Source organism: Megalobrama amblycephala, linkage group LG21 (assembly GCF_018812025.1).
Source record: "Megalobrama amblycephala isolate DHTTF-2021 linkage group LG21, ASM1881202v1, whole genome shotgun sequence".
NCBI classification, from domain to species: Eukaryota; Metazoa; Chordata; class Actinopteri; order Cypriniformes; family Xenocyprididae; genus Megalobrama; species Megalobrama amblycephala.
The window spans coordinates 19,906,180-19,927,819 of NC_063064.1; the positions used below are offsets into that span (position 1 = coordinate 19,906,180).

Sequence of the window (21,640 nt, forward strand, 5' to 3'; positions counted from 1 at the left end):
CAAACCGTTCGAGATATCAAAAATCCCCTGGCAATTTTTAATCATCAGTGTCTTGACTTCATGCTGACCGAGTTTGGTGGCGATCGGATTAATCGTCTAGGAGGAGTATATCAAATTCCAGAGCATGCGTTTTTCAAACAACCCTTAATAGCTGACTTCCTGTTGGCGTGGCGTTTAACTTAGAGCACGAAAGTTGTTCGGCCCGATGAGGTCTATATGTGTACGAGTTTCATACTAATACGTGCAAGCGTGTTAATATATGGACCAAATTTTCAGACTTTTTTCAAGGGGCGCTGTCGAGCCCCCCTGCCACGCCCGGGTACCACCCTCTCGGCGTCCTAATGGCCGCGGATTCCAATGTGTGTGCCAATTTTCAAGAGTTTTTGAGCATGTTAAGGCCCCAAAAAGCCCCGGAAGACGGAAAAAAAAAAAAAAAAAAAAATAAATATAGCTGCGAGCAGCGATGGCGGCCCAAGCCGGTGGCACCGCCACCCCGGTGGCTTCAGGGCAACTGTGCACAGCGGGCAATAGGCACTTAAAACGGTTAAACATCAAAGGACTATGTCAAATTCACTCCACATTTACTGCACTACAAGGTGCCACTATAGAGCCCCTCCTCCCTGCCCATTTTCAAAGGATTACATGTGCCAAGTTTTAACATTATTCTGATGAATTTTGAAGCAAATCAGGTAAAAATAAGAGGGTGATCTCAATGTATGCTGAAAGTGACACATTTTCTGCTTCCAGTTGGTGGCGCTATTACTTTGAATCACAATAGTCACATCCATGTGATCAGCCTTGTACAACGAAGACTAAGCCGAAGTTTCATCAAAATCAATTAATGTATGCAGAAGTTATAACACTTTGTTCCCTTTTCTTGCCATAAATTCGTTGCCTCGCCACGGCCAAACCGTTTGAGATATCCAAAATCCGTTTGCAATTAAACAACTTCAATGTGTTAGCAACAAGTTAAAAAAAGTTTGGTGTAAATTGGATAAACCCTGTAGGAGCAGTAGTATAAAATTCATAGCCTGTTTTTTCAAAAAATTAACATTCAAACCAAAATAGCTGACTTCCTGTTGGTCGGAGCTAATGAATGTAAATTAGAAAATTGTCCGGCTTGATGAGAACAATATGTGTACCGAGTTTGGTGATTGTAGGAAAAACTAACCCCCCCACTTTTGTCAAAAGGTGGCGCTACTGAGCCCCTCCACCACGCCCATTTCTATGGCTTTGTCCATGTCTACTGGTTGACAATATTGATGTGTGTGTCGAGTTTCATGCAATTGAAGCATGTTAAGAGCCTCAAAAACACTCAAGAATATTATTACAGTTTGACCTGTTGCCATGGCAACAATATTTCAAATATCAAAATCCTGTCATAGGTCTACATCTGCTGTGTATTGACATTACACTGATGAAGTTTGAAGCAAATCAGGTAAAAATAAGAGGGTGATCTCAAAACATTTCAAAAAGTGATACACTTCCTGCTGCCAGTTGGTGGCGCTATAACTTTGACTCACAATAGTCACATCCATTGATCAGACTCCTATAACGAACACACTCGTGAAGTTTCATAAAGATCAATATATGTATGCAGACGTTATAACACATTTCCTGTTTCCTTTTTCTCGCCATAAATTCGTTGCCTCGCCACGGCCAAAACCGTTCGAGATATCAAAAATCCCCTGGCAATTTTTAATCATCAGTGTCTTGACTTCATGCTGACCGAGTTTGGTGGCGATCGGATTAATCGTCTAGGAGGAGTATATCAAATTCCAGAGCATGCGTTTTTCAAACAACCCTTAATAGCTGACTTCCTGTTGGCGTGGTGTTTAACTTAGAGCACGAAAGTTGTTCGGCCCGATGAGGTCTATATGTGTACTGAGTTTCATACTAATACGTGCAAGCGTGTTAATATATGGACCAAATTTTCAGACTTTTTTCAAGGGGGCGCTGTCGAGCCCCCCTGCCACGCCCGGGTACCAGCCTCTCCGGCGTCCTAATGGCCGCGGATTCCAATGTGTGTGCCAATTTTCAAGAGTTTTTGAGCATGTTAAGGCCCCCAAAAAGCCCCGGAAGACGGAAAAAAAAAAAAAAAAAAAAAAAAAAAAAAAAAAATAATAAATAAATATAGCTGCGAGCAGCGATGGCGGGCCCAAGCCCGGTGGCACCGCCACCCCGGTGGCTTCAGGGCAACTGTGCACAGCGGGCAATAGGCACTTAAAACGGTTAAACATCAAAGGACTATGTCAAATTCACTCCACATTTACTGCACTACAAGGTGCCACTATAGAGCCCCTCCTCCCTGCCCATTTTCAAAGGATTACATGTGCCAAGTTTTAACATTATTCTGATGAATTTTGAAGCAAATCAGGTAAAAATAAGAGGGTGATCTCAATGTATGCTGAAAGTGACACATTTTCTGCTTCCAGTTGGTGGCGCTATTACTTTGAATCACAATAGTCACATCCATGTGATCAGCCTTGTACAACGAAGACTAAGCCGAAGTTTCATCAAAATCAATTAATGTATGCAGAAGTTATAACACTTTGTTTCCCTTTTCTTGCCATAAATTCGTTGCCTCGCCACGGCCAAACCGTTTGAGATATCCAAAATCCGTTTGCAATTAAACAACTTCAATGTGTTAGCAACAAGTTAAAAAAAGTTTGGTGTAAATTGGATAAACCCTGTAGGAGCAGTAGTATAAAATTCATAGCCTGTTTTTTCAAAAAATTAACATTCAAACCAAAATAGCTGACTTCCTGTTGGTCGGAGCTAATGAATGTAAATTAGAAAATTGTCCGGCTTGATGAGAACAATATGTGTACCGAGTTTGGTGATTGTAGGAAAAACTAACCCCCCCACTTTTGTCAAAAGGTGGCGCTACTGAGCCCCTCCACCACGCCCATTTCTATGGCTTTGTCCATGTCTACTGGTTGACAATATTGATGTGTGTGTCGAGTTTCATGCAATTTGAAGCATGTTAAGAGCCTCAAAAACACTCAAGAATATTATTACAGTTTGACCTGTTGCCATGGCAACAATATTTCAAATATCAAAAATCCTGTCATAGGTCTACATCTGCTGTGTATTGACATTACACTGATGAAGTTTGAAGCAAATCAGGTAAAAATAAGAGGGTGATCTCAAAACATTTCAAAAAGTGATACACTTCCTGCTGCCAGTTGGTGGCGCTATAACTTGACTCACAATAGTCACATCCATGTGATCAGACTCCTATAACGAACACACTCGTGAAGTTTCATAAAGATCAATATATGTATGCAGACGTTATAACACATTTCCTGTTTCCTTTTTCTCGCCATAAATTCGTTGCCTCGCCACGGCCAAACCGTTCGAGATATCAAAAATCCCCTGGCAATTTTTAATCATCAGTGTCTTGACTTCATGCTGACCGAGTTTGGTGGCGATCGGATTAATCGTCTAGGAGGAGTATATCAAATTCCAGAGCATGCGTTTTTCAAACAACCCTTAATAGCTGACTTCCTGTTGGCGTGGTGTTTAACTTAGAGCACGAAAGTTGTTCGGCCCGATGAGGTCTATATGTGTACTGAGTTTCATACTAATACGTGCAAGCGTGTTTAATATATGGACCAAATTTTCAGACTTTTTTCAAGGGGGCGCTGTCGAGCCCCCCTGCCACGCCCGGGTACCAGCCTCTCCGGCGTCCTAATGGCCGCGGATTCCAATGTGTGTGCCAATTTTCAAGAGTTTTTGAGCATGTTAAGGCCCCCAAAAAGCCCCGGAAGACGGAAAAAAAAAAAAAAAAAAAAAAAAAAAAAAAAAAAAAAAAAAAAAGGCCCTAATAATAATCCTTAGAAGAACAAGAGGGCCCTGCGCGAATTTTCGCTTGGGCCCTAATAATCCTTAGAAAAACAAGAGGGCCCTGCGCGAATTTTCGCTTGGGCCCTAATGAAAAATGATCCCCTTTAAAGTACCAATTCTTCAGCTATATGCATTCACACAGACATCTTAGGATGTTGCACCATATGTCACACCGTTTTTGAGCATCCTGCCATGAGCATTGCATTTTTGGGGGGTTTTGCACATCCTAATAAAACCTGGCATGTCAAGCAAACGTCCAATGTACTGCAAGAGCATTTCTGCTCACATTTTGGGACAAGTTTAAAAGACATAATTGACTAATTGACAAATGAATATGACTTATAACATTCCTTGAATTGGTTATTATAAGTGAAAACTGAAAGCATCAAAGTCTAATAATGGAGAATCTAGAAGAAAAGACTGTCTTGACTCTGACCTGCTGTCGGCTCCGCAGCACCTGTGCGAGGTGTTTCCCTACCTCCGCTGAGCGACTCAGGCACACTCCCCAGGGGTTGTCGATCACACTGGCCACAGCCAGCAGAGAGGCAGGCCATGTCAGAGCGGTTACTATGCCTAAGCATGGATAAGACAATCAGAAATGTGTTCATTCTGGACACCGTAAAGCAATGTGTGACAAATCATTCTTTCATGATGCTACAGTAAATTAAGCAATTAGAGGCATTTTCCATTAACAGGGAATAACATTTAATTTGTTGACTGTCAACCTCAGGAGGACGAACAAAATATTATACAAGCTGTTTTATTTCATATTAATTTTTATCGATTTTTGCAAGGCTGATAGGTCCTTTACATGCAATCTGCATGCACCGCATGGCACAAGCTGACTGGCCTATGCTGATCCTGCAGTGCTCAACATTTAAATAGCCTGGTTCATGCCTGCAGTTCCTCTGAACCCCTCCACCTCCCCAGCTCCACCTGCCTAGATCTGCTACAGAAGTTGTGTATGTCTTTTTATGCAGCAGCAGCATATCTTACATGCTCACAGCAACAAGTCTATGTATCTATTAGCAGTAGCAAGTCCATACAGCGTAGCAGATCCAGACCAAATTAGGGCTGCAACAAACGATTATTTTGATAATCGATTAATCTATCGATTATTAGGTCGATTAATCGACTAATCATCGATTATTGCACTGGTTAATCAGTAGGCTTTGTTCGATTATTCTACTTTAGCAATTAGTTAAAATATTGAGTTATACTGTACTTTAACTAGTAAATAAAACAAGGAAATCACTTCAGCTTTTAAAAGTGTATTTTTAATAATTTTCAAGCCAACTGAATAGACCAATATCCTTCAGGTTAAAAAAATATAATGTAATTATGTGGGTTTTTTTTGAAAAATGAAACAACAACATACATACACACATATTATATATCATATTATATATATATATATATATATATATATATATATATATATATATATATATATATATATATATATATATATATATATATATATATATATACAGTACAGTCCAAAAGTTTGGAACCACTAAGATTTTTAATGTTTTTAAAAGAAGTTTCGTCTGCTCACCAAGGCTACATTTATTTAATTAAAAATACAGTAAAAACAGTAATATTGTGAAATATTATTACAATTTAAAATAACTGTTTTCTATTTGAATATATTTCACAAAGTAATTTATTCCTGTGATGGCAAAGCTGAATTTTCAGCATCATTACTCCAGTCTTCAGTGTCACATGATCCTTCAGAAATCATTCTAATATGCTGATCTGCTGCTCAAGAAACATTTAATGTGTACAATTGTACAAAATATTTGTGTACAATATTTTTTTTCAGGATTATTTGATGAATAGAAAGTTCAAAAGAACAGTGTTTATCTGAAATCTAATCTTTTATAACATTATAAATGTCTTTACTGCCACTTTTGATTGATTTAATGCATCCTTGCTGAATAAAAGTATTCATTTAATTTCTTTTCAAAAAAATAAAAATAAAAATTCTTACTGACCCCAAACTTTTGAACGGTAGTGTATAATGCTACAGAAGCTTTGTATTTCAGATAAATGCTGTTCTTTTGAGCTTTCTATTTATCAAGGAATCCTGAAAAAAAAAGTACACAACTGTTTTCAACATTGAAAATAATCATAAATGTTTATTGAGCAGCAAATCAGCATATTAGAATGATTTCTGAAGGATCATGTGACACTGAAGACTGGAGTAACGATGCTGAAAATTCAGCTTTGCATCACAGGAATAATTACTTCGTCAAATATATTTAAATAGTACACAGTTATTTTAAATTGTAATAATATTTCACAATATTACAGTTTTTTACTGTATTTTTAATTAAATAAATGTAGCCTTGGTGAGCAGACGAAACTTCTTTTAAAAACATTAAAAATCTTAGTGGTTCCAAACTTTTGGACTGTACTGTATATATATATATATATATATATATATATATATATATATATATATATATATATACATATATATATATATATATATATATATATATATATATATACATACATACACACACACACAAACTATCGAGTTTATGGTCATTGAATGGCTTTCCTGAGGTAAATGTTACATTTGTGTGATATATTTGTTTGCAAGTTTTATTGACTTCTTTCTGCGGTTAAAACTCCGATTAAGTGATTACAATAGAGATGGATTAATTTCAGTAAGTACTTTTTGATGTTCATTCATGTTTATTTCACGCTGTAATAGAGAGGAATAGGTTCACATGCCGCTTGAACCGAGGTGTTACAGCGATCTGCCACACAACGTTAAACAGCGTCGCCACCAGTGTTGGGGAAAGTTACTTTTAAAAGTAATGCATTACAATATTGCGTTACTCCCTAAAAAAGTAACTAATTGCGTTACTTCGTTACTTTTTATGAAAAGTAATGCGTTACATTACTTTTGCGTTACTTTTTCTCACTGGGGCTGGGCTTGTTTGTTTTTTAATAACAACAAAAAAGTCCTATTTTTGGCAAAAAGGCCCTTTCACACCAAAAGTGAAATGAAGAAGCCTCAAGCTGAAGGAAAAGCATATTTACACCTGTACAGTAGAGGGCGTAGCTCAAACAAACCTTTCTAATCTAAAGTATTTTTGCTTATTAGTATGGTTGAATTAGGTATATTGAAGATCAGCAGCAAAGACATTGGTTAATAATTGAGATTAAATACATAAAGTATATTTGTGTAATTTAATATAGTTAATTATTACAGGTTTGCAAAAATTCTGAGATTGCATTTCACTGTTTTTATTCATTTTGAGGAATACTGAATGTTTTCGTGCAAGTGAGATAAGTAAATGCATGTTCACATTTAGTCTAAAACTACAATAACCCTCATGTTCACACAGTGCACACAACACCCTCTGCACTTTATTTCTCTCAGCATGGGGACAGGAGAGCTGTCAGTCAATAAATGTGAAAAAGTAACTTGCATTACTTATTTGAAAAAGTAACTTAGATATTTTGTTGTAAATTGAAAAAGTAATGCGTTACTTTACTAGTTACTTGAAAAAGTAATCTGATTACGTAACTCAAGTTACTTGTAATGCGTTACCCCCAACACTGGTCACCACCACAAGTATTGTTTGAATTCCGTAGTAATATTGACTGAATTTAAAAGCTTAGACTTAGTTTTATATCAAAAGTAACCTGATCTGTCGGTGCGTTGTCTGTGTCCTCTGCTCTGCGATGCATCTTTCACTGTGTGAGAAAATGAACGTGTGGCGTGAGAACAGTGAGTCTGAATGAGAGTTGGTGGCCCTGCATGACAGTATTCTGTAGTTCTGCTAAACGTTATGTTTGTTATGTTTATATGTTATGTTAATCTCCCACATTTCACGAGTTCGACTTCGTTTGCACTATGCTCTCCAAAGCGCTGACTTCTTTTATTGGATTGGATCCGGGAGGGCTGCATTACAGTATTGCGCTACAGCGCCCCACTGGTTACACCGCGTTATTGCAGGCCCTTCAAATATGAGATCAAGAGACTATTCGACAACAAAAATATTTGTCGACAATTTTTTATTGTCGACGTTGTCGATAATGTCGACTAATCGTTTCAGCCCTAGACCAAATACATTAACTTTGCCATATTCAATAACATGCTAAATGTATTCTGAGAGTTGTCATGATTGAAATAACTTTACTGTCACTCTTCATTAATTTAATGCATCTGTGTGATATAAATATATTACTTTCTTTATATATATATATATTTATATATATAAATAAAGTAATATATATATTTTAGGGCTGTCAAAATAACGCGTTAATTTCGATTAATTAATCTGAGAAAAAATAACGCGTTAAAAAAAATAACGCAGATTAATCCATTCCGTATTGACCTTTTAACCTGAAGCCATTCTCGTGCGCGCGAGCTCTCTCTGTCTTCAAAGTAAGCACCGTCTTTGCACTCTCTCTACCTCACACATAATAATCTAAATCAACTGACACAATGCTAAAAGTTCGTAAGACCGAATCCATGTTTCACGAGGCGCATTCGGAAAATGTTTTTCCTGAATAACCGCTGGGTGTGAATAGTGCTCAAAAAAAACGTCACCTCATCTTCTCTGACAGGCGCCCTGCACGTGCAGCTGACATAAACCACATTTTCAGTAAACAAAAAGAAAATCCTATCCAGTGGTGAAGTGTTTTCTGTGTTGACAAATCTTTTGCGATGTCCTAATAACAGTCACTATTCGCACGCAACGCGTCAACGTCCGCTAATGTCCAATTCGTGACCTAATGACTCATTTGAACAGATTCATTTTAATGAATCATGACAACAACTGATCTGTCCACACGGTCTATAATGAATCATTTACTCGAACAACTCTGAAATGAGAACATAAGTGCGCTTACCCCATTTAGCAAGAGTGGTTAGTAAAATTAGCCTTAATAATCCACAGTATTTTCAGGTTATTTAAATGACAATGTGTAGTAAATTAGGCCTACCTATAAAATCAGTTAATTTAGACTGGAGTGAGGTGAAACCAGAACAAAGCAAGTTGTTGTTAGCTAGGTACATTCAATTGTATATGGTAGAAAATTATATTATTAGTTAATATAACTTCTAAAAGCTGCTTTTTAATACTTTTCAGGTTTAGCAAAAAAGGATCTTCTCTTGCAAATCTATAAAATCACTTTTTTTTTTTGAAAGAGAGCAAGAAAGAATTACAGTGAGAGTGACGGGTACTTTATTGTCAGTATCGGGCTCGCAGATCACGTGGGTAGGGCGCTTTTTACTGTTTGTGTGGATGACCATGTCTGTCACCACCGAAGACCATTTTTGACCCAGGAAAAACCCTGCATTGATTCATCTGAATTGAAATATTTAATACTTTCACAGCAAAAATTATGTATGCGATTAATTTAGATTAATTAATCACAGAGTATGTAATTAATTAGATTAAAATTTTTAATCGATTGACAGCCCTAATATATATATATATATATATATATATATATATATATATATATATATATATATATATATATATATATATATATATACATATATATTATATAGGGCTTAAACTTTTTTGCTCACCAGCCACTGGTGGGTTTCCAAAGTTACTAACCAAAGCATTTTCACTGCCCACAATTTTCACATCGATACCATGGGGAAAAACTGGCATATAGGATTTTTATTATCTCAATTTGGCAGCAGGATTATTAGGCTGCTGTCACTTTAAGACCTGACGCAAGGATCCATTATACTGTAACACATGCGTTTTCTTGTCACTTAAAACATAACTGCCTGTGTTTACATGAATACTTGCCAAGACCAGCATTTTGATATTATTTTGTGTGTATTTGACTGTTTAAGCGAAAATGAACTTAATTTAGTATTGAGAGGTCGCTTTATGCTTATGTGTGAGCACAAAATCTGTGGGAATGAGTAAAATTATACACAAAACGTGCAATCCCAGGCTGAAATTCAAGCCCTGTAACACCAACAATATTCATCCGGAGCAAATGAAACGAGGCGGGTTTCTGTGTCAAATCTCTGTCAGAGAGATGAGACAGGTGGTATCGTGTATCTATTCTGCGGAAAAGGAGTATTGAAAGCATTTCAGATATTTCAGTATCGATATGTATGGAAAAATCTATATTTCTGACCACACTGCTCTTAGTTTATTATTTCAGATGCCCTTTTAAAAAACTACAACTGAAAAATATATATTTAGGCTATATATAAATTAAAATTTAACCCACCAAAGTGGCATTTGAAGGGTGTTAATGTCAAGCCCTGTATATAAATTAAGTAAAAATGCCAAAATGGATAATGTTTAATGTTGGATAGTTGAGCATGAGAGGTTCTGGGTTCTAAACATTTTATTTTAATTAAAAAACACAAAAAATTCATTTTATGATTCTACTAGAATGGACAGTAAAAAAAAACTGAAGTGCGCATCTGAAAGTACGTGAGAGAAATGCAGTGGCCACTCAGCAAAACAATACAAATCCCAGCATTGGATCGTCATTCAAAATAACACACACATGAAAGAAACAGAAACTCGACTATTACAGACACTTCCTTTGTATTTTACATATCCCTGCCAGGACGACTGTGAAAGATGGTCCAATTCAGAGGATATTTTCTATTTTCCTCAAGCCGCTTTTTTATAATCTAACATCATTAGTATAGTAAAGCAGACATACCTGAGAGCACTGTGTATTTGAGGGCCTCCTGGGCCACGACACTAACAAGCCCATCCCATAATGAGTCCAGAATAGAGCCCAGGTCCAATAAATAACGCGACTCCCACTTCAGACAGTACTGCTCGCCACACGCTCCTAGACTGGACCAGGGAGCCTGGAACGAACCTATGATGGGCAATCGAATCTGAACATTAGTGTGAATAATGTTTGGGGCTTATAACATTAAAGGGGTCATGTGATGCTTTTTAACGTTTGCCTTTAGTGTGTAATGTATCTATTTGTGCTTGTATAAGATCTACAAAGCTCACATTCTCAAACAAAAAGGGATTTATTCAATCTAACAAAGAACGCTGCTCCAGATGCTGTTCAAAGGCATACACAAAGAAAAAAGACCAGCCTTCAGTGTATTGTAGTGATGCTGTTATGTCACAAAGACACTGTGGCCTTCTGAAAACAGAAGAAATTAGGAATTGGAGGTTGAGATTTATTTATAAAGCTGTTCCTGAGCAGTACAACCCAAAAATTTGCTTGTGCACAGCTTCCTGAACCTGGGAGAGCATAATGCCGGCTATATACAAAGACTACTTACCACTGTGAAACATTTTGCTCAAGTCGTGCCTGCAAAGTTGGTTCCGATCGATCGGCTTGATCATTCGCATTTTCTGATGTCTCGAACTGATACGGTAAAACCGATGACATTATTATCTCTGTGTTTACAACTGCTTGAAGCCTTGAAAGCTGAAGCTCACGATTATGGTAAGGGGCATTACATTACATTTCCGACACACGCTTGAGGTGTTTGTGTGTGTTTTTGTGTGTGTCCCTTTAAATGCAAATGAGCTGCTACTCCTGGGCCCCCTTTCCAGAAGAGGGCGGAGCTTTAACAGCTCGCGCTTCGGTTGCTCAACAACAACAAAGCTGGAAAATCGTTGTAACTTTGCAGATGTTGTTTATGCTCAAACAGCAACATTACACACTAACTAAAGATAAAAAAAGTGAAACCCCTTAAATAACTAATAAACACCATATACAGGGCATGTTTAAGTACTAACACAAGAGCCGATAAAACATAATATTAACTGAGAAAATGCTATTTTGATGGTGATATGATGGTTAATTTGGGCACTCACTGTATTTGCCGCTGCACAACCAGCCTGTCACGGCTATAGTCAGATGTAGATGCTTTCCAGAACTCATCGGAAGAAACTCAAACTCCTCTATTGCTCCGACACGCTTGTTCATCTTATAGCCTAATGAATAATGCAAAATTGAGTAATTATACCCTGTGGTTATAAACAAAAATATAGATCTGTAAACAGAGATAAAGTGAGGAACACACACACAAACTGCATTTGAAGAAATACCGAGCAACTCCAACAACCTTGAGCTCAGTTCATTTTGAATGGCAGCTAACAATGTGCTCCGCTTGAAAGCATGATTATATAAAACTCTATTCGAACCAAAAAACAGCTAATTCAATCTGCTAATTCATCTGCTCACTTACCAATCCTGTAACAAAGCCTAGTGATGAAACATTGTAACCAAAGGGTCGCAAGAATCGTGCAAGAGATATGAACCACTTTGCCCTCTATGAGGAACAGAACCTTCTGTAGCAACACTGAGTTAAAGTCGTGCTAACGCAATAAATAAAAAATGCAAGAGAGGTTTTATAGTGATTTTATCATTTTAAGAACTCAAATTCACCTAATTCACCAATTAATAGTTCATATGATAATAATTTTAGTTTATAAATTACTATATTGTTAATATATTTAGCTTAACTGTACACTATATGGCTGTCAAGTATCGCTGCAAGTACATCTGATATACAGTACATCTGATTTGTGATCATAGTTTTAGTGTATATCAGCTATATCAGAGCCAGAAAAATGATAACACATTTTCTAATCAAGTTTCTAATATATTGTGTAAAGTCAGCCTGCTCACCTGTTAACCCGGCCCCTGCGGCTCCAAACAATGAGGCCATGATGGCGATGCCCGTGGCTGATCCCAGTACAGCGGCTCCACCCGCTCCCAGCACTGCTCCTGCCCCGGCAGCCACCAGAGGAGCCGCCAACCCTCCTGTGACACCTGATCAAAACACACATGATCATTAACACCAGACAAACCCAACACATCTGCTATTAGTGGGTGAATCGCATTAAACTAGTCCTGGACATGTTATTTCAACAATGAATTAAGAGATAGAACTAACAGATAAATAATAATAAATCTTTAATTTAATAATTAAATAATTTTAATTAAAATAATAATACATTAATATTTAATTCTAATATTATTTTCATAAAAATTAAGTACATTTGGTCTCAAATGATCATAACCATAAAATGTTTTTTTTTAATTATTTAAATTGTGAAGTATCATGAAAGTATTTGTTTTATTGAAATTAATTTATATTAAATTTAACATATTAATTTATATTATTTTTTAAAAATAAATAAATAAATAAAAATACAAAATTTGCAAATAATACCTCCGGATGCATTACAGTAATGAAAGTTTAAATATAAATTAAATATTTATATTTAATGTAATTTTTTTTTTTTTTTTTTTTTTTTAAATAGTAACAATTAAAAAACAAACATCCAGATGCATTATGGTAATGAATTTCTTTTTCTTTTTTAGGGGTAGGGCAAATGTGCTTAATTATACAGTACCTGTCAAAAGTTTGGAAACATTAACATTTTTTTATGTTTTTGTAAGAAGTCTCTTCTGCTCATCAAGGCTGCATTTATTTGATCAAATATACAGAATAAAAAAAACAGTAATATTGTGAAATATTATTATAATTTAAAATAAATGTTTTCTGTTTTAATATATATTCAAATGTAATTTATTCCTGTGATCAAAGCTGAATTTTCAGCATCATTACTCCAGTCTTCAGTGTCACATCATTCTAATATGCAGATTTGCTGCTCAATTATTATTGGTGCTCAATTATTAATAATGGTTCTTATTTTTATCAATTGTAAAAACCATTTTTGCTGCTTTGTGCATATTTTTGTGAAAACCATGATATGTTTTGTCTGCATTTTTGATGAATAGAAAGTTCAAAAGAACAGCATTTATTTGAAACCTAAATCTTTTGTAACATCATAAATGTCTTTAATGTCACTTTTGATCAATTTAATCCATCCTTGCTGAATAAAAGTATTATTATTATTATTATTATTTATTACTTACCCCAAACCTTTGAATGGTGGTGTATCATGGTTTTGACAAAAAACTGTTTTCGACATTGATAATAAGAAATATTTCTTAAACACAAATCAGCATATTAGAATGATTTCTGAAGGATCATGTGACACTGAAGACTGGAGTAATGATGCTGAAAATTCAGCTTTGCATCACAAAAATAAATTATATTTTAAAGTATATTAAAACAGAAAACATTTATTTTAAATTGTAATAATATTTCACAATTTTTCTGTTTTTACTGTATTTTTGATCAAATAAATGTAACCTTGGTGAGCAGAAAAGGCTTCTTACAAAAACATTAAAAAAATGGACAGGTACTGCTACTGTATGCTAAGAAAAAAAGAAAGAAATCTATTAAAAACAGGCTTTTTTTCCTTTATGCATGTTTTCATGGACTTTTCAGTGACATTCACCTCAGTCAGACTAATTTAGATAAAACAAATGTCCCGTGGCATTTAGACTCACCGATTACTGTCCCTCCACCCACAGTGGCAAGTCCGATGAGCAGATACCGGCGCAATTTACGACCCCTCTCTTTCTTCTGCCGTCTTGAAGACTCTTCTCTGTTGAGAAAATGTCAATTTGATTCATAACAGCCTCACCGGAGCTGCTGAAAGCTTAGAGGTCTTTTTCTATTCTATTAGAAACTAAAACTAAAATGAAAGCGCCAAACTGAAAGGAAAAACCTTGACCTAGACTGCATAAACATAAAATACTCACAGATGTGTGCAGCCCACCTCACGTGCAGCAGAGTACACATTAAAAGACAGAAATCAGCAAACACATTCAGCTTGTATGTTACAAAAGTGTTTTTTGATTTTGATTGTGCCACAGTGTTTCTGTATGATTTGCAGTGACTTTTCCTTTGTGAATCTACAGACGGCTTCACGTGGGTTTTGTGGAAATAATCTCTTATCCAGCAGTGAAACCACAGTGTGTGTTTCTCAGAGACATGTTGATAACCTCGCAAAAAGCCCTTAAAGTGGCAGCAGCTGATGTTCGGAGGAAGTTTCACTCACTCGCTCTCCTCTCCTGCCTCTCTCAATTTCTCTCCGAGAGTCTCTTCAAAATCCTCCAGCTGCTGTTGGGTCACACGCAGTAGACAGCTGACATGTCGGATCAGAACACGAGCCCTGGCATCATAATGTCCTACATGAGAAGAATCATGAAATGCTCATTACAGAGAAAACAAGAGTAACGGATGAATCAGGGCTGTTTTTAGAACTGGAACTAAAACCATAAAAAACTGAAATAAAATATAATAAGGCTATTTCCCATTTTCATTTAGCTAATAATAAAAACTAAAACTGAAATAAAAATGAAAAAACTATATTATTTTTTTTTTTAAAAACCTGACAAAAACAATAAAATGATGGTAACACTTTACAATAAGGTTTCATTAGTTATCGGTAAACATTGCATTAACTAACATTAAATGTTAGTTTTCACAAGATGTAATATAAGTCTCTGGTGTCCCCAGAATGTGTCTGTGAAGTTTCAGCTCAAAATCCCCCACAGATCATTTATTATTGCTTGTCAAATTTGTCCCTATATGGGTGTGAGCAAAAACGTGATTTTTTGTGTGTGTCCCTTTAAATGCAAATGAGCTGCTGCTCCCGGCCCCCTTTCCAGAAGAGGGCGGAGCTTTAACAGCTCTCACTTCGGTTGCTCAACAAAGCTGGAGAATCTCACGCAGCCAAAATGAGGATTGTCAGTAACGGTGTTCAGCCTTACATTGTTCAAACCGGAGTCGACACTGATGGAGAGACTCAGGAAGAAGTTACAACTTTTAGAATGAAACTGGATGTTTCTGAATGGTTAGTGGATAAATTTATGTAGTTGCTGTGGAGTTGATTCAACTCATCCACTAGCATGTGCCGTCATATTCATCTTTTGTGCAAATCCAGTGTTGAATTGACCCTCGTTTGTAAAGCAGTCCGGCGTAAAATGACGGCATGACAACAACGCTCTACTACAACAACTCTTCCTCTTCTTTAAAGCAGCCCAACATGGCCTCGCCCCCTTTGTTGTGTGTTCTCGAGGGCGGGGTTTATGTAAATTTTGGGGTTAGTGATGTCACCAACCCAGGAAGAAGCTTGTTGTAGTCCCTACCAGCTGTTTGTTGTAGTCCTTAAAAAGTGATTTCTGTAAAAGAAAATATCTCCCTTTGCATTGAACTTTGAGCATTGTAACTTTGCAGATGTTGTTTATGCTCAAACAGCAACACTACACACTAACTAAAGTTAAAAAAGTGAAATCAAAATCAAGGACCCCTATAACTAACAATGAGCAATACAATTGTTACAGCATGTATTAGTCTTTATTAATGTTAGTTAATAAAATTACAACTGTTCATTGTTAGTTCATGTCAGCTCAGGGCCATTAAATAATATTAACAGATACAACTTTTGATTTTAAAAATGTATTAGTAAATGTTGAAATTAACATTAACTAAGATGCTTTAGGAGTATTTAGTTCATGTTATCTAATGTAATTAAATAATGTTAACAAATGGAGCCTTGCTGTAAAGTGTTACCAAAACATTACTAACTGAAATGAAAATGAAAACAGAAAATAAAAACATACAATCTAATTCAAAATAGAGTTTGGAACCACTACGATTTTTAATGTTTTTAAAAGAAGTTTCGCCTGCTCACCAAGGCTACATTTATTTAATTAAAAATACAGTAAAAACAGTAATATTGTAACATATTATTACAATTTAAAATAACTGTGTACTATTTAAATATATTTGACAAAGTAATTTATTCCTGTGATCAAAGCTGAATTTTCAGCATCGTTACTCCAGTCTTCAGTGTCACATGATCCTTCAGAAATCATTCTAATATGCTGATTTGCTGCTCAATAAACATTTATGATTATTTTCAATGTTGAAAACAGTTGTGTACTTTTTTTTCAGGATTCCTTGATGAATAGAAAGTTCAGAAGAAGAGCATTTATCGGAAATACAAAGCTTCTGTAGCATTATACACTACCGTTCAAAAGTTTGGGGTCAGTAAGAATTTTTATTTTTATTTCTTTGAAAAGAAATTAAAGAAATGAATACTTTTATTCAGCAAGGATGCATTAAATCAATCAAAAGTGGCAGTAAAGACATTTATAATGTTACAAAAGATTAGATTTCAGATAAACACTGTTCTTTTGAACTTTCTATTCATCAAATAATCCTGAAAAAAAATATTGTACACAAATATTTTGTACAATTGTACACATTAAATGTTTCTTGAGCAGCAGATCAGCATATTAGAATGATTTCTGAAGGATCATGTGACACTGAAGACTGGAGTAATGATGCTGAAAATTCAGCTTTGCATCACAGGAATAAATTACTTTGTCAAATATATTTAAATAGTACACAGTTATTTTAAATTGTAATAATATTTCACAATATTACTGTTTTTTACTGTATTTTTAATTAAATAAATGTAGCCTTGGTGAGCAGACGAAACTTCTTTTAAAAACATTAAAAATCTTAGTGGTTCCAAACTTTTGGACTGTACTGTATATATATTTACAATTTACTGTAAATAATAATTGAAAACAAGACAAGCATTGGGATGTTCTTATTTGTTAAATTAAGCACAATGCAATATTAAAATGACAATGCAAAATATCTTATGTTAATTTTCTTTATGCAAAACATAATTTCTTATTTTTCCTGGACATTTCTTTGTGAGATGCTAGTTTATTTATTATTCATCATTTTAAATAATAATTGTTTTTATGCATGCCAATGCACAAACAGTCCAGCTAACTAAATAAGAAATGACAGCTCACCATCTTTGACAGAGAAAGACACGAGATCCTGAAAAACAGCGTTACAAAAGAGAACGTCACAAACACGTGCATCTATATGTCAGTGCGATCATCCTGCTATGTTCATCTCACATGTGTACCTGAGTGATGGGTAACGCTCCGGCTCTGAGCAACGGCTCTGCGTGCAAAATGGACAGGAAGGTGTCAGTGCCTTCGAACCCGAGTCCTGCCAGGAAAGCCTGCATAACTGGCATGACCGACTCATCGAGATTCAGCCACTGAACCAGACCCTCCAGATACGCCTCACGAAAACTTCTGCATTGGGAGAATATCAAAATGTCACAACCTCAATATGCTGGAAGTACATCACTCTTTTGGGGTCAGTAATTATAAAAAAGAAATACTTTTATTCAGCAAGAGCACATTAAATTGAGCAAAAGTAACAGACATTTATAATGTTACAAAAGATTTCCATTTCAAATAAATGCTGTTCTTTAGAAATTTATTTTAAACACACCTGATCCAGCTAATTAAGGGCTGTGTCTGAAATCACCCCCTATACCCTTAAATAAGGCACTATTTGAGGGGACAGCCATTTGTAGTGGTGTCCGAAAGCATTATTGAGCACACTTGTGACAAAATAAGTCACCAAGTGTCACCTCATTCTGATGAAGCTACGATTATGAAGACGGACAGAGGGTTAAAGTGTTGTTAAAATGATTTACTTTTGCTCAGGTCCATGAAACAGCTGGCCCAAGGACACTCCACATAACCCAGCATACGCAAACCGGCCCGGTTCACTCAGCTGCCGACCAGACACATTCTCTGCTGGTGACTGATTCTTCTTCTGTCCTCCTGGATCTGTAACAATAAAAGTGCCTGTAAAGAATGTGTATGCACTCAGTAATAGATACAGTACGTGTCACATCAAATCTAGTCCTCCACATTTTCATAACATGCTTATTATAGAGGTCCAAGCAGAAATATGTGTCCTTTTTTAAAACATTACAAATTACAAAACCACATTTTGTTGCTTAACTTATTATTCTCAATTATGGTATGCATTAAAGTTGTGGTTGCATAGCAACGAGTACATCATTTTAAAATATAAACACTTAGCCCTGTTGACCTCTTTGAGCTACAGTCTTAAAATACTGCACACGTTCCTCTTCTCATGAAGAACAAATCTGCCTCTTGGAGTCAGAGTCTGTACATGCATTTGATTGTCTCTTTTTATGCTTTTGATGATGATCAAATGCATGTTTTCTTACACTGGAGATCACACAAAACTATTTTATTAAAACATTCTACTTTGCATAGGACATTTGCACAAACATGTGACATTTTATGACACTATAAATGCTTCTTGATGCTTTAATAATGAATATGTAGCTTAACTCATTGGTCTCGTGCTTTCTTTAGTTAAAACCCCTGAAAATGCATTGCAAAAGACTTGCATGTGTTATTATGTGACTAAAAATGTGCCTTGTTTAACCACAACATGTTTTAGGCCTTGATCTTATCCTGCATCTGTGATTAAAGCTGAACTGAAAACACCGAGCAGCTGTTGGACACGCATATCTACATATGATAATCAGAAAACAACATTAAAATAAAACATAAAAGAGAATTAAATACGATACAGCATAACTAACAATAATTAATAAAGCCCCACAAAATAAGAAAACAAAAAAGACTCTTATTTTGTTGTAGTCTGTTAGGCAAAACTAAAATCTTTTCAAAGTCCTTAAAAAAATAACACTGCGCTCATGAAGTTTACGAATACCTGAAGTTAATTTCGGGTCCTCATTGTTGTTATTTGTTGGTTCCATTGGTTTATCCTCACAGTAAATTACAACAGTGTTTTCTCCATGTAGAAGAGTTGTTACTTTGTTGTCGTGACAGATGAAAGTTCAGCACAAAGTTGTTCTTGTATGCAGGAGCGCCCTCTATTGGTCAAATCAACTGGCTTATGAATATTAATAACGTAACGTTACGTTCGTCCAGCTGGCCAAACCGATTGGCTGAACGTCAGACAGCTGGCAAATAAGCGAATTCTAAAAGCGAAGGACTGGCTTATGAATATTAATAACGTTACGTTACGTTCGTCCAGCTGGCGAAACCGATTGGATGAACAGCAGACGTTGGCGCCAAGATTGGCTTATGAATATTAATAACGTAACGTAACTGGACAGTATGGGAATGTTACCAAGAAACATTAGCATGACTTGATAAAAACTCAAAAGTGCCTCATTCTGAGGATGGCAATTAATAATTAATGCTATTACCGTCGACGTTTTGCCTGACAAATATAAGCCCTTTTTTGTGTTAGCTGACTTAATTTTAATTGGTTCCGTGGCTTGCCGCTCTATGGAGGTTAGAAAGTAAAGGCTGCATAACCTTAATACTTAATTAATAATTAATATTCATAAGCAGGGTCGTCTCCTTAGTATATAGCCTATCATTTAAACATGATTTTATGTTTATGTGATGTTTTGAGGAGGATTTATGTTATTAATTGTTGATGTTGTGCCTCATAAATGTAATCAGCTCTTCTATTTGTGTTGTACGTTAAAGGGTTAGTTCACCCAAAAATGAAAATAATGTCATTAATTACTCACCCTCATGTCGTTCTACACCCGTAAGACCTTCGTTCATCTTTGGGACACAAATTAAGATATTTTTCATTAAATCTGATGGCTCAGTGAGGTCTTCATAGCCAGCAATGGTATTTCCTCTCTCAAGATCTATTAATGTACTAAAAACATATTTAAATCAGTTCATGTGAGTTCAGTGGTTCAATATTAATATTATAAAGCGACGAGAATATTTTTTGTGCACCAAAAAAAAAAAAAACGACTTTAACAATATCTAGTGATGACCGATTTCAAAACACTGCTTCAGAGCGTTATGAATCTTTTGAGTCGAATCATGATTCGGATCGCGTATCAAACTGCTGAAATCACGTGACTTTGGCGCTCCGATTCACTGATTTGATTCGTAAAGTTCCGAAGCTTCCTGAAGCAGTGTTTTGAAATCAGCCATCACTAGATATTGTTGAAAAAAGTTGTTATTTTGTTTTTTTGGCGCACAAAAAAATATTCTCATCGCTTTATAATATTAGCTAATATTGAACCACTGTACTCACATGAACTGATTTAAATATGTTTTTAGTACATTAATGGATCTTGAGACAGGAAATGTCATTACTGTCTATGCAGGCCTCACTGAGCCATCGGATTTCATCAAAAATATCTTAATTTGTGTTCTGAAGATGAATGAAGGTCTTGCAGGTGTGGAATGACATGAAGGTGAGTAATAAATGACATTATTTTCATTTTTGTGTGAACTAACCCTTTAATATGAATACATGCCATTCAGAAATATAGTTGAAGTGCCATTTGTGGCCAGCAGAGAGCACTAGAGGTCCATATATAATATTGCAACTATATAATCCCCCCTGTTATGTAGTATCCAGTTTAAACAACCTCACAGATACACAAAACTTTATTTTATGTATTTGTAAGCTTGTTTATTATAATGCATAAAAAGGCACGCTTTTTCCCTGATCTTATCCAGCATCTGTGATTAAAGCCCAGAACTGAACAGAAGCAGCTGTTGGACGTGTGTGTGTGTGTGTGTGTGTGTGTGTGTGTGTGTGTGTGTGTGTGTGTGTGACCCTGGACCACAAAACCAGTTATAAGGGTCAATTTTTTGAAATTGAGATTTATACATCATCTTGAAGCTGAATAAATAAGCTTTTTTGATGTATGGTTTGTTAGGATAGGATAATATTTGTCCGAGATACAACTATTTGAATATCTGGAATCTGAGGGTGCAAAAAAAAAAAAAAAAAAAAAAATTGAGAAAATCGCCTTTAAAGTTGTCCAAATGAAGTCCTTAGCAATGCATATCCACTCACAAAAATACATTTTTGATATATTTACAGTAAGAAATTTACAAAATATCTTCACAAAACATGATCTTTACTTAATATCCTAATGATTTTTGGCATAAAAGAAAAATAGATAATATTGACCCATACAATGTATTGTTGGCTATTGCTACTGACTGGTTTTGTGGTCCAGGGTAATATATATATATATATATATAT

The 21,640-nt window shown here is 35.6% G+C and overlaps 1 protein-coding gene across 2 annotated transcripts; it reads right to left on the reverse strand.

Annotated features, from left to right (window-relative positions):
• Positions 1-3,911: 3,911 nt before the first annotated feature.
• On the reverse strand, positions 3,912-20,202 carry LOC125256999 (transmembrane and coiled-coil domain-containing protein 4-like). 2 transcript variants are annotated; one of them, XM_048173399.1, is made up of 10 exons: positions 20,148-20,202; positions 18,252-18,387; positions 17,667-17,841; positions 17,548-17,575; positions 14,769-14,898; positions 14,215-14,312; positions 12,478-12,621; positions 11,661-11,780; positions 10,531-10,695; positions 3,912-4,422 (listed from the first exon to the last, which is right to left on the reverse strand). In XM_048173399.1, the coding sequence occupies exons 1-10, from the start codon at positions 20,182-20,184 to the stop codon at positions 4,235-4,237; spliced, it is 1,221 nt and encodes a 406-aa protein (XP_048029356.1). In that variant the 5' UTR covers positions 20,185-20,202; the 3' UTR covers positions 3,912-4,234. The 2 variants fall into 2 exon arrangements, with proteins under 2 accessions (XP_048029356.1, XP_048029355.1); XM_048173398.1 differs by lacking the exon at positions 20,148-20,202 and adding an exon at positions 19,313-19,485 and having other exon boundaries at positions 3,922-4,422.
• Positions 20,203-21,640: the final 1,438 nt, after the last annotated feature.

Bases quoted from the DNA above. Each gene is read 5' to 3' on its own strand.
- LOC125256999 (XM_048173398.1), bottom strand. From the start codon at position 19,358: ATGGAACCAACAAATAACAACAATGAGGACCCGAAATTAACTTCAG. The intron at 14,313-14,768 runs GTGAGTGAAACT...TTTTCTCAACAG, and splicing joins GAGGCAGGAGAGGAGAGCGA to AGAAGAGTCTTCAAGACGGC. The intron at 11,781-12,477 runs GTGAGCAGGCTG...ATTATTCATTAG, and splicing joins CGCAGGGGCCGGGTTAACAG to GCTATAAGATGAACAAGCGT.